At 48.1% G+C, this 12455-nt stretch overlaps 1 protein-coding gene across 7 annotated transcripts in view; it reads right to left on the bottom strand.

The window, feature by feature from the left end:
* The window catches only part of BBS2 (Bardet-Biedl syndrome 2), a 71278-nt gene that overhangs the window by 42193 nt on the left and 16630 nt on the right, over nucleotides 1-12455 (bottom strand). For all 7 annotated transcript variants that reach the window (XM_073581973.1, XM_073582028.1, XM_073582020.1 and 4 more), the window contains exons 4-6: nucleotides 10329-10454; nucleotides 1841-1903; nucleotides 598-675 (exon numbers count right to left, since the gene is read on the bottom strand). In XM_073581973.1, the coding sequence (XP_073438074.1) occupies nucleotides 598-675; nucleotides 1841-1903; nucleotides 10329-10454 (267 nt within the window). The remainder of the gene's footprint in view (nucleotides 1-597; nucleotides 676-1840; nucleotides 1904-10328; nucleotides 10455-12455) is intronic.

Raw genomic sequence — 12455 nt, 5'->3', positions numbered from 1 at the left:
CGCTTAATACTAGTATGAGATATCTAAAGACTGACAGTCTGCTCTCCTGATCTACAAGTCCACTTTCATTTACAATAAGCTCTGGAGGCAGAGTCTTGGGGAGATCTTTATCAGGCCCACAGATCTTAACAGCTCATTTACAAAGTAAGAAATTTCTCTGCAATAAAACATCTTATCGCAGATATCAAGGTATCATTTTAGTCAACTTTTTATGACCTACATGCGCATATAGGCGGCTTAAGAGGGTTGATCCAACTGACAGATTCGTCTTAAGTATTAAACAATTAATTGTAATCCTATAAATCCCCTGTAAATACAATATTACAAAGCATCTGAGGGAAGTAGTCTGGTCTTCTGACATGTGTAGACTTGGATGACCTTTACTTTTGCTATTACTTTATGAGCTTCTTAGACAACTAACAAACTTCTCACACTTATTGACTGAAAGTGACAATGATCCGGGAAGGTACATTACAATAGCGGGCTCGTTATATTACACTCATCTTTGATTCACTTTACATCAGATGCTTTCTATAATAAATGTAAATGAGCATTCAACAAGACCGCTCATGCCTATGGGAATACAGCTTCACTTGCCTCCGTCTCTGTCATCTCAGCGACAATCTCGTCTTCTTTGAACACTCTTATATCAAAGTCTTCCGATCCAACAAGAAGCTGCAATAAATCATGATAAAAATTGTATGTTAATGCTTCAATCAAACTGTAGCAAATGCAGTACTGTCATGGACTAAAGACCACCAGTATACCCTAAACGCTTTGGCTTCCAAAGGTAGGAGATGGTTGAGTGCTCCCCTAAAGAGTTACATGGAGTTGCACTGCACAAGACAGGTCCCCAATTATAGGGATCCGGAAGGGTCCAGCGGGTGGACACCCTCCCAATCTGTCAGCAGGTAGTCTGAGAGCAGCATGATGTAACGGCAGAGACCCTGATTCCAGTGTTGTGTCACTTACTAGGCTGCTTGTTGCAGTTTTGATATAATCCCTGTTTTCTCTGTTGTATATACAGCAGTGCTCAGAATGCCGAGCTGTGTATAACCCCGCCCACACCACTGATTGGCAGCTTCCTGTGTAAACTGTACAGAAATCTAGCAATAAGTGGCGGAGTCGGGGTTATACACCTTAGCCTGACTGGCACGTGAGACATAGTCCGGCAGTGATACTCTCCTGCTGATAAAACACTGCTTGTATTGAAACTATAGCACACAGACAAATAGGTGATACGTCCGTGGAATCAGGCTATATTGCTCCAGATTATGCCACTCTCAGATTAAATCTCAGATTAAATACCAAAAACCTGATGACAGATTCCCTTTAAATAATCTATAACATGACATAATCCCCCCTCTTTGTTATTACATACAATCTGCACATGAAAGTGGACAGTCTGTACTGCCAATTCTAAAAAACATATTTAATTAACATTTGAAAGAAAGTTATTCTAGGGATCAGGTGATCACTAAAGGTCCCCCAGCCATTGATGAGGCAGGGCAAGTAGTACTACGGGCAGCACGGTGGCTCAGTGGTTAGCACTGCAGCCTTGCAGCGCTGGCATCCTGGGTTCGAATCCCACCAAGGACAACATCTGCAAGGAGCTTGTATGTTCTCCCTGTGTTTGCGTGGGTTTCCTCCGGGTACTCCAAAGACATACTGATAGGGAATGTAGATTGTGAGCCCCATCGGGGACAGTGATGATAATGTGTGCAAACTGTAAAGCGCTGCGGAATATGTTAGCGCTATATAAAAAATAAAGATTATTGTTATTACTAAATGGCGTCTAACCCTATCTGATAGCAGTCACGATCACTTCTTCCATCCTTACCTCTTTTTTCCCATCTCCATCGAAATCACACAAGGCGAGGGAGCGCACATTGTCCCCTGTAACCTGAAACACATCAAACAAGAAATGTCTCACAAAACAGTAGATGAATTACACAGACAGAAAAAAGTCACAACAAAGATTACACCCCTACTGAGATCTATGGAAGCGCGAAAGGAAGGCCGAAATCATGGCGGATAAAAGGAGAATGGGGTCATACATAATTTTCCCTGTAATTTGTAGTGCCAGAAAAAATTTACTGAGCCGTTTCTCCAGGCAAGTCAAGGGCTTTTTACATGGGCTGATAATCAGCCAAATGATTGTTAGTAAGAGAAATTGTTCATGGTCACTGGTAGGTGCAAACATGGCAGCGATTAGCCAAACAGAGGATATGCTGCCAACAATATGTAATATGTATGGGTGCCAAACCAGAACATCAGCCATGTTAAAGGGTCTTTAAATGGGACCAATCAACGCGTTTTGGCAAGTGTCAGTTTTTACCAACAGTGATTTTTCATAAATGAAAAAATAAAGAAAGAAATTGTAAAACTTCTCCTTTGGCACACTGGTGCCATCCGTGCGCTGTCAGTGATTGTCATGGACCCATAGACTTGTTCGAACAATTTTGATCCATGATTTTATTATTTATGGATTGTGCTCATCGCACTAAAGTTTATGGGGAAATAGAGAATTTGACACGTGGAGGATTTCAAAAGGTCAGTTTACGCAAAGAAAAAGCACAGTGGACAACCTATTTACTTTGTTAGAACTGTAATAAACTACATTTTTGTGTGCACGATAATATACTGAGGAAAAAAAGGGAGAATTAAATATTCATAGTAGAAACTTAGACTTAGTAAAAAAAAAAAAAAAAAAAAAAGTCTGACTACAAAAAATCTATGAGCTGCATCTTCTTATACTCCGGAGCTGCATTCACAGTGGTGGTGCTGGTGGCTGGCTGTCGTAAGGAACAGTCAAAGAGATTGTTGTCAGAGAGATCTCGAAAAGCTTAGATGAGGTATTATAAAGAAGTGCGACAGTAAAGCCCCTCACAGCAATATTCTTCAATGAAAAAGACCAAAACATACAGGGGTTGGACAAAATAATGGAAACATCAACAAAAGATGGATTTTTGGTTCTTACCGTAAAATCTCTTTCTTGGAGCCTTCATTGGGGGACACAGAATACCATGGGTGTATGCTGCTGCTGCTAGGAGGCTGACACTATGCAAAAACAAGAAAATTAGCTCCTCCCCGGCAGTATACACCCACCGACAGGCACCAAGCACCTCAGTTGGTGAAAAAGCAGTAGGAGAAGCAACGAGAAAAACTCGAACCATATGTACCAACCCAACAAGGGACTCTAAGACCCAACACGGTACAACTTAAACAGGGAGGGTGCTGTGTCCCCCAATGAAGGCTCCAAGAAAGAGATTTTACGGTAAGAACCAAAAATCCATCTTTCTTTATCGCCTTATTGGGGGACACAGAATACCATGGGACGTCCCAAAGCAGTCCCAAGGGTGGGAACAGCAAAAAGGAACGAAAGTAACCGAAAGGCTCAGGTCGGCCGGTGAGCCACCGCCGCCTGCAGAACCTTCCTACCAACCACAGCATCAGACGAAGCCTGGGTATGAACCCTGTAGAACCTCGTGAAGGTGTGCAAAGATGACCAGGTTGCAGCCTTGCAAATTTGCATGGCCGAGGCCTGGTGACGAGCAGCCCACGAAGCCGCCACAGCCCGGGTGGAATGAGCTCTTACTCCCGGAGGGGGCCGCTTTTCCTGAAGACGATACGCTTCCAGAATGGTAGAACGAATCCAGCGAGTGATCGTGGATTTGGAAGCCAGAAGGCCCTTCTGGCGACCTTCAGAGATGATCAGCAAGGAATAGGTCCTGGCAAGATAGACACGCAGGGCTCTAACTACGTCCAGTTTGTGGAGAGACTTCTCAAGAGGACGAGATGGAGCCGGACAAAAAGAAGGAAGGACGATATCCTCATTGATATGGAAAGCGGAAACTACCTTTGGAAGAAAAGAAGGAACGGGCCTGAGGACGGCTTTGTCCTGATGGAGAATGAGGTAAGGGGAACGACATGACAAGGCCGCCAATTCAGAAACTCTTCTGATGGATGAAATGGCGATCAAAAAGGTGACCTTCCAAGAGAGAAGGGACAAAGGAATGTCCTGGAGAGGCTCGAACGGCGCCTTCTGGAGCACGCTAAGGACGAGGTTGAGATCCCACGGGTCTATTGGCGAATGATGAGGGGGAGCCACGTGGGAAACCCCTTGTAGAAAGGTTTTGACCTGTGGTAGAGAAGCTAGCTCTCTTTGGAAGAGGATAGAGAGAGCAGAAACCTGGCCCTTGAGCGTACTGAGGGACAGACCTGCGTCTAACCCAGCCTGAAGAAACCCTAGGATAGACAGGATAGAAAAAGACATTGGAAAGACTCTTTTATCATCGCACCAACGGAAAAAAGCCTTCCAGTACCTATAGTAAATGCGGGAAGAGGCTGGTTTCCTGGCTCTGATCATAGTTTGAATAACCTGACTGGACAGACCTGATTCCTTCAGAATTGCGGTCTCAACGGCCATGCCGTCAAACTGAGAGACTGAGAATTCTCGTGGTAAAGGGGGCCTTGCGAGAGAAGGTCTGGACGGTCCGGAAGCCTCCAGGGAACGTCCGCGAGCATGTTGACCAGTTCCGCGTACCAAGGCCGTCTTGGCCAATCTGGAGCGACTAGAATCACTGGTACGCCTTCCGATTTTATCTTTTTGACCACCCGAGGGATCAATGCCAGAGGCGGGAACAGATACGGAAGTTGAAACTGGGACCACGGAGTCACCAGTGTGTCGCATGCGACGGCTAGAGGGTCCCTGGACCTGGCTACGAACTGCGGCACCTTGTGGTTCATCCGAGATGCCATGAGATTGACATCCGGGGTGCCCCAACGGTCGCATATCTGAGAGAAAACCGCGGGGTGCAGGGACCATTCGCCGGACGCTAGGCCCTGGCGACTCAGAAAGTCGGCTGCCCAATTTTCCACCCCTGGAATATGGACGGCGGAGATCGTCGGAACGTAACGTTCTGCCCAGCGGAATATCTTGGCCACTTCTGACATTACTTGTTTGCTGCGCGTGCCCCCCTGATGGTTTATGTACGCCACGGCCGTGGCGTTGTCCGACTGAATACGGACCTGCTTGCCGGAGAGGAGGGGCTGCCAGTGAAGAAGGGCCAGGAAAATTGCCCTGATCTCCAAAAGATTGATTGGAAGGAGAGACTCCTGTGGCTTCCAGCGGCCTTGGGCCGCTTTCTGATGGAACACGGCTCCCCATCCTAGAAGGCTCGCATCGGTGGTGATGATTCGCCACTGAGGCGGAAGGAAGGACCTCCCTTGGAGAACTGACGCTGGCCGTAGCCACCAAGTGAGAGACTGCCTCACTCTGAGAGGAAGCCGAATAGGACGGTCCAAGGACCTCGTGGTCTTGTCCCAGGCTGAAAGCAGAGACAGCTGGAGGGGGTGAAGGTGAAACTGCGCAAAGGGCACTGCTTCCATGGAGGCCACCATCTTCCCCAGGACCTTCATGCAGAACCGAATGGGAATGGGAGCAGGCCTCTTGAGAGTTCTGATGCCCTTGGACAGAGTTGTAAATTTTTCCTTTGGAAGTAAAACACGGGCTAGCTCCGTGTCGAATTCCATACCCAGAAAGGTCAGACGCTGGGTGGGGATCAGAATGGACTTCTCCTTGTTGACCAGCCAACCTAGGTGGCTGAGAGTGTCCAGGGTTATCTGAAGGCTCCGGAGACAGTCCTGGCGAGACGAACCCTTGATCAAAAGATCGTCCAGATAAGGGATGATGAGGATCCCTCTGGAGCGAAGGATGGCCATGACGGTCGCCATCACCTTCGTGAAAACCCGGGGCGCTGAAGCCAGGCCGAAAGGAAGAGCTGTGAACTGAAAGTGGTCTCCCTGAAATGCAAATCGAAGATACTTCTGATGTTGCACACATATTGGAATGTGCAGATAGGCATCCCGAATGTCCACCGAGCAGAGAAATTCCCCGGGCTCCATGGAAGCAATCACCGACCGAAGAGACTCCATCCTGAAATGAAGAATCTTCACGTGGCGATTGAGCAATTTGAGGTCCAGAATAGGACGAAGAGAGCCGTCTTTCTTCGGGACTACAAAGAGATTGGAGTAGAACCCGGAAAACCGTTCGTCTGAGGGAACGGGAACAATGACTCCGGCGGAAAGAAGGGAGGAAATGGCCTGCAGAAAACCCGGAATCTGGGCCCGCTGTCGCGGAGGCCGAGACCGGAAAAACCGTCTGTTCGGGAGTGAAGCAAATTCGATTTTGTAACCGGATGCGACGAGTTCTCTGACCCAAGCGTCGTCTACAACGGACAGCCAAGCATCCGCGAAAAAGGAAAGTCTGCCGCCCACCCTGGAAGAAATTCCAGGTGGGGGTGACCCGTCACTTAGACGAAAATCTGCCGGAATTGGCTCCTGCAGATCTGGAATATTGTCCTCTAGATCTCCAGCGAGGAGCGGGTTTGTAGGAAGGTTTCCTCTGATCCCGCTCCCTGGTGGCAGGCGGCCGATCCTGTTGAGTGGCTCTCTCCGTGGCAGAGAAGGGACGAAAGGGCCTGAATGGTCGAAACCCCCTTCTGTTGAAGGGACGTTTTGGTCGAGACTGGGGAAGCGAAGTACTTTTACCTCCAGTGGCATCGGAAATTATCTGATCCAGCTTTGCTCCAAAGAGCCTAGAGCCATGGAATGGCAGATTGGTAAGCGACTTTTTCGAAGTAGTGTCCGCATTCCATGACTTTAGCCAAAGGACTCGGCGTACAGCTACTATGTTGCTGTTAGCCCTTGCTACGCAGCCGGCCGCGTCCAAGGAGGCAGCCAAAAGGTATTTTCCAGCCTGGTTAATCTGATCTGCAAGATCTGCCAATTCGTCTTGAGGAGCTGACGCTAAGATGCCTCTGCGAAGAATTTTTGCCCAAGCGGAAATGACCTTCGCCACCCAGGCGGATGCGAAAATAGGGCAGAGAGAGGCGCCAGATGCCTCAAAGATAGACCTAGCCAGAGATTCAATCTGCCTGTCAGTAGGATCTTTGAGCGATGCCCCGTCTGGCAGAGAGAGCACCGTTTTAGAGGCTATCCGGGATACTGGAGGATCTACCTCTGGAGCCTTAGACAACTTTGAAAGCAGTTCTGCGTCAAAGGGGTACAGAACGTCCAAATACTTGCGGCCTGAGAAACGTTGCTCAGGGCGCTCCCAGTGTTTGGGTAAGGTAGTATCGAAATCGTTGTGATTGGGAAAGGTTCGGGACGGAGGTCTGGCTCGTCTAAGGAGAACCGAGCTTTCCTGAGCTGGAGCCTCATCCTGTTTAAGTTTTAGTGTTTGGAAGATAGCTGCAATAAGACTATCGACCATGTCCCGCGTTTTAGAAACGCTGTTCCCCTCTGAGCTAGCTTCCGAATGAGAATCATCGCCTGACTGAAGGCTGTCATCCGAGGAAGGAGAAGGAGGCCTGGGAGCGGAAGGGCCCTGCGAGCTCGAAGACGAAGTGGACAGAGCCCGCTTCCTAGAAGTCCTTCCCTGTCTGTCTCTCTGAAGGTCACGGTCAGGTGCGGACGACTCACCCCGAGAGGTGGTCGGGGCAGAGGTGGCTGAGGATAGCTGAGGTAATCGTTCTAAGACCTGGACCAGCGACTGAGATACAATGTCACAGTCTGTTTCTGACTTGACAAAAGTAACGGCCCACTCCGGGGGGAGAGAGGAGGGAAGAGCGCCCTCCGCCCGGGACTCTGTGCGTTCCTGAGATGCTGACATATTGGAAGGACTGCAGGGGGGGCAGAATGGGGACGACTGACACGATGCCCACTTCTTTTTACAGCGCGCACAGGCGTAATAGGTAGCGGTGGGCCTGAAGCAGAGATCCCCTGAAGGGTTGGGCATAAGTAAACTGCACTGAATGGCCGCAGATATTAGGGAATAACTGCCGAGGAGAGCTAATCCCTGTCCCAGAGCCGAGCCTACCGAGATTCTGTGCGAGCAGCAGAAGAAACGCCGAAGTGTCCCCCAAGCAGCGCAGGAAGGAGTGAAAAACCAGGAAATCCTTGTGCTGGAAGATGGGGGCGGAGCTTAGCGGCTGCGCCGTGATTGGCTAACAGCGACGGAGAGGGCATGACAGAAAGGGGAGGCTGGCATCTCAAAGAGAAAGAAGCCCTGTGATGGGCTAGAAAAGGCGCGCTGAAAAGAGCGCGCTCAGGAAGGGAGGAGGGAGCAGAGAAATTCCCCTCGCTGAGGGAAAGTGAAAGTGACGGCGCCGCAACCCATGCCTACCCCGACATACCGCTCTCAGGAAGCAATATGACAGCGGTCCCCTGCTTGCGACGCTGCTGCGGTGAGTGAAGGGATCCCCAGAGTCTCCCTGACGAGAAAAGGGGAAGGGAAGGGACGCAAACAGCTGTGTGAGCGCGCGGCAGGCAGAAAGGGCGGGAGATTCAAAAACTGTGGACCTGTAATCCAAAGGTCCAACTTCTCCCATGCACTGAAGCCTATGCGGGGCCGGAGGGAACGTACAGGCACTTACCTGACGTCCCTGAAGAGGATGACCACAGGGGCCCACGGGGAAACGGCAGGCCGCTGGGGGGAAGGGAGTCCTCTGTACCCGCATCCTGCAGAAGACGGCTTGAACCACCTGCGATCGCCGTCTTCCTCTCAGCCCTGTCCCGAGAGAGGGGTGAGGAGGGGGATTCGGCAAGGACCAGCCACCTGTCCGCAACCCTTATCACCGGAAGGTGATAGGGAAAAGTCCTGCCTGCGGTACTGAGAGTTGCGATGTGGGTGACACCACACTGCTCGCTCAGCCGCATGATATAGGAAATCAGGGTGATAAGTATACCCTGTTTCCCAACGGAAAAAACCTAAAAGATAAAAGAAGAAAGGATTAAAAAGTTCAAACTAAACCCTGAAAGGAAAAATTGGATTAATAACTGCGGATCTGGGGAGATCCCGGTCCGCCTCCTACAGAAACTAAGCACAAACTGAGGTGCTTGGTGCCTGTCGGTGGGTGTATACTGCCGGGGAGGAGCTAATTTTCTTGTTTTTGCATAGTGTCAGCCTCCTAGCAGCAGCAGCATACACCCATGGTATTCTGTGTCCCCCAATAAGGCGATAAAGAAAGTTAGTTTAATATGGTGTAGGTCCACCTTTTGCGGCAATTACAGCCTCAATTCTCCGAGGTATGGATTCATACAAGGTATGAATTGCTTCCAAAGGAACTGTAGCCCATTCTTCATTTAAAACACCCTCCAGTTCTTTGAGCGACGATGGCGGTGGAAACCGACATCTAACTTGAATCTCTAAAATCTACCATAAATGCTCAATAATGTTGAGGTCTGGGGATTGTGGGAGCCAGATGAGATGCTCAACTTCATTACAGTGTTCCTCGTGCCATGCTTTAACGATTCTAGCTGTATGAATTGGTGCATTATCATCCTGAAAGATGGCGTACCCCTCCGGGAACAGTGCTTGAACCATAGGATGCACTTGGTCGCCCAAAATGCCTAAATAATCTCGGCTGTTAATTCTTCCATGAAGGGATATCATTGGCCCGGCGGACCTACACGAAATAGCACCCCAGATCATCACAGAAACTCCGCCATGTTTTACGGTTGGGAGAAGGCAATCTGGATGGAATGCTTCTTTCGGCTGTCTCCAAACGGACACTCGGCCGGAGGTCAGAAATAGGGTAAACGATGATTCGATTGAGAATATCACATGTTTCCACTGCTCAAGGGACCAATTCTGGAGGTTTCTACACCACTCTAAACGCTTGGAAACATTTCTCATTGAGAGGAGAGGTTTTCGAATTGCAGCTCTTCCGTGGAATCCAGATTTTTTCATGGAAACTTGGTTCTGCAGGTGTTCATTGAGCTCAGGAGTGATTTTCGGAGCCGTGGTCTTGCGATTCTCTCTCACAATTCGCTTTAGAGTCCGACGGTCTCTCTCAGTCAACTTTGACTTTCGGCCGGACCTGTGCTTTGCTGCGGACGTTTTTCCTTCTCTTTCAAACGCAGTCTTTACTTTGGAGACAGTACCTCTTGACATGCCAAGCATTCGGGCACTTTCTGTTACACTAGCGCCTGCCATACGAGCACCAACAATTTGGCCTCTTTGAAAATCCGAGAGGTCTGCCATTGGTATCAGGTTTTCATCAATGTTCTTACAATTCTGCAAAACAAACATTTAATTTACATACACATATCACAAATAATCAACTACAAAACATTACCATACGTCATGGTTTGCATGTTTATAACATGTTCGAAGATTATGATGCCAAACGTTAGGTGTTTCCATTATTTTGTCCAACCCCTGTATAATAGAATGAAATGGTAGAAGAAATGATAGATGGCTGAGCTGAACAGACTCACATCATTTACCGTCTCCAATGATACACGAGTATATATGCTCCTACCGTCCAAAATATGTCATTCCCTCTGCTGTCAAATCCTTGCAAGGCGCAGTTTCCACCAATGATTGCAAGGGGACAAGTGACATCTCCCAAGGAACCAAGGATGACCGCATTGGCACCGTCCGCAATCTAAGCAATCACAACAAAAAGGAGACAGTGATATAAGCATACAATGTATACACAATCTGCAGCTCTGCGGAAGCCATATTAAAAATAAAGAAAGTAACGCTAAAGACTCCCAAATATTTTCGTGCTCTCATGAAAAGTAATGAGACCACCCTATGCCCCTCTGTATCCTATGCAACCACCCCATGCTTCTCTATATCATATGCTGCCACCCTATGCTCCACTATATCCTATACATCCACCATATGCTCCCCTATATCCTATACTTACACCGTTTGCTCCCTTCTAGCCTATGCTACCACCCAATGCTCCTCTATTTTCCATGCTTCCATCCTATGCTCCTCTATATCCTATGCTACCACCCTATGCTCCACTATATACTATACTTACACCTATGCTCCTCTATATTCTATACTTATACCTATGCTCCTCTATTTACTACCACCCTATTCTCCCCTCTATCCTATATGTCCACCCTATGCTCTCCTTTATATTTTATGCTTCCACCCCATGTTCCCCTATATCCTATACTTACACTCTATGCTCCCTTCTATCCTATGCTACCACCCTATGCTCCTCTATATTCTATGCTTCCCTATATCCTATACTACCACCCTACGCTCCCCTCTATCCTATACTTTCACCCTATGCTCCACTCTATCCTATAATTCCACCCTAAAGTCCTCTATATCCTATTCTTCCACCCTATGCTCCCCTATATCCTATGCTACCACCCAATGCTCCCCTATATCCTATACTTCCACTCTATGCTCCCCTATATCCGATGCTTACACCCTATGCTCCCCTCTATCCTATATTACCACCATATGCTCCCTTATATCCTATGCTTCCACCCTATACTCCCCTGTATCCTATGTTTCCACCCTATGGTCCCTATATCCTATGCTTACACCTTATGCTCACCTCTATCCTATGCCACCACCATATGCTCCCCTATATCCTATTCTACCATCCTACACTCCCCTACAGCCTATGCTACCACCCTATGCTCCTCTATATCCTATATTTTCCTCTATCCTATACTAACACCATATGCTCCCCTATATCCTATGCTATCACCCCATGCTGCCCTATATCCTATGCTTCCACCCAATGCTTCTCTATAACTTATGCTACCACCCTATGCTCCTCTACATCCTATATTTTCCTCTATTCTATGTTTCCACCCTATGCTACCACCATATGCTCCCTTATATCCTATACTGTGACCATATGCTCCCCTGTATCCTATGCTACCACCCTATGCTCCTCTATGCTATCATTCCACCCTATGCTTCCCTATATCCTATGCTTACACCCTATGCTCCCCTATATCCTATGCTACCACCCTATGCTCCCCTATAGCCTAAGCTTCCACCCTACAATCCTCTATATCCTATGCTATCACTCCATGTTCCTGTCTATCCTGTGCTACCACTCGATACTCCCCTTTATCCTATGCTACTACCTTGTTATGGCTGCTATGTTAGCCTATCATGCATTGCCCTGCACTCACTGCTCTCTGGCTTCTCTTCCTCTTTCCCCGCACGGGCATGGAATGAGGCCGGAGATCTTTAAGTTATGAAACAAGCCCCCTGCACTTGCGGTTCATTTGCATAAATATTTGCTAACGGACTTCTACAATATGACAACATAGACTTACAATATAAAGGAATGGACTTTATCAACATTATAGGGACTTTCTGTCTATGTGATCTGTAACGCTGGCCATACACATTGGATCATGACTCCCCGTACAGGGGTCATCTAGTTTCACCAAGATCAGTGGGCTCAGCTGACGTCTGACTGATGCGTATAAAGGCAGTAAAAGCTTAGGCTCTGACACTAAAGATGACAATATGGCATAGTTGCGGTAACAGATGGGACACCACCAGCATGTCATCGGTTGGAGAACCTCACCATTGATTTTCCTATTGTACTCCATGAGCAGACCCCCTCACTGACCCCAGGGCTGGTAAAAAGCTGCCGGTACAAATACATTAC

Source organism: Dendrobates tinctorius, unplaced genomic scaffold (assembly GCF_039654945.1).
Source record: "Dendrobates tinctorius isolate UK_male_01 unplaced genomic scaffold, ASM3965494v1 ptg000009l, whole genome shotgun sequence".
NCBI lineage: Eukaryota > Metazoa > Chordata > Amphibia > Anura > Dendrobatidae > Dendrobates > Dendrobates tinctorius.
Note: the sequence above shows the minus strand (reverse complement) of the source record. Positions and strands in the feature narration are given on the sequence as shown.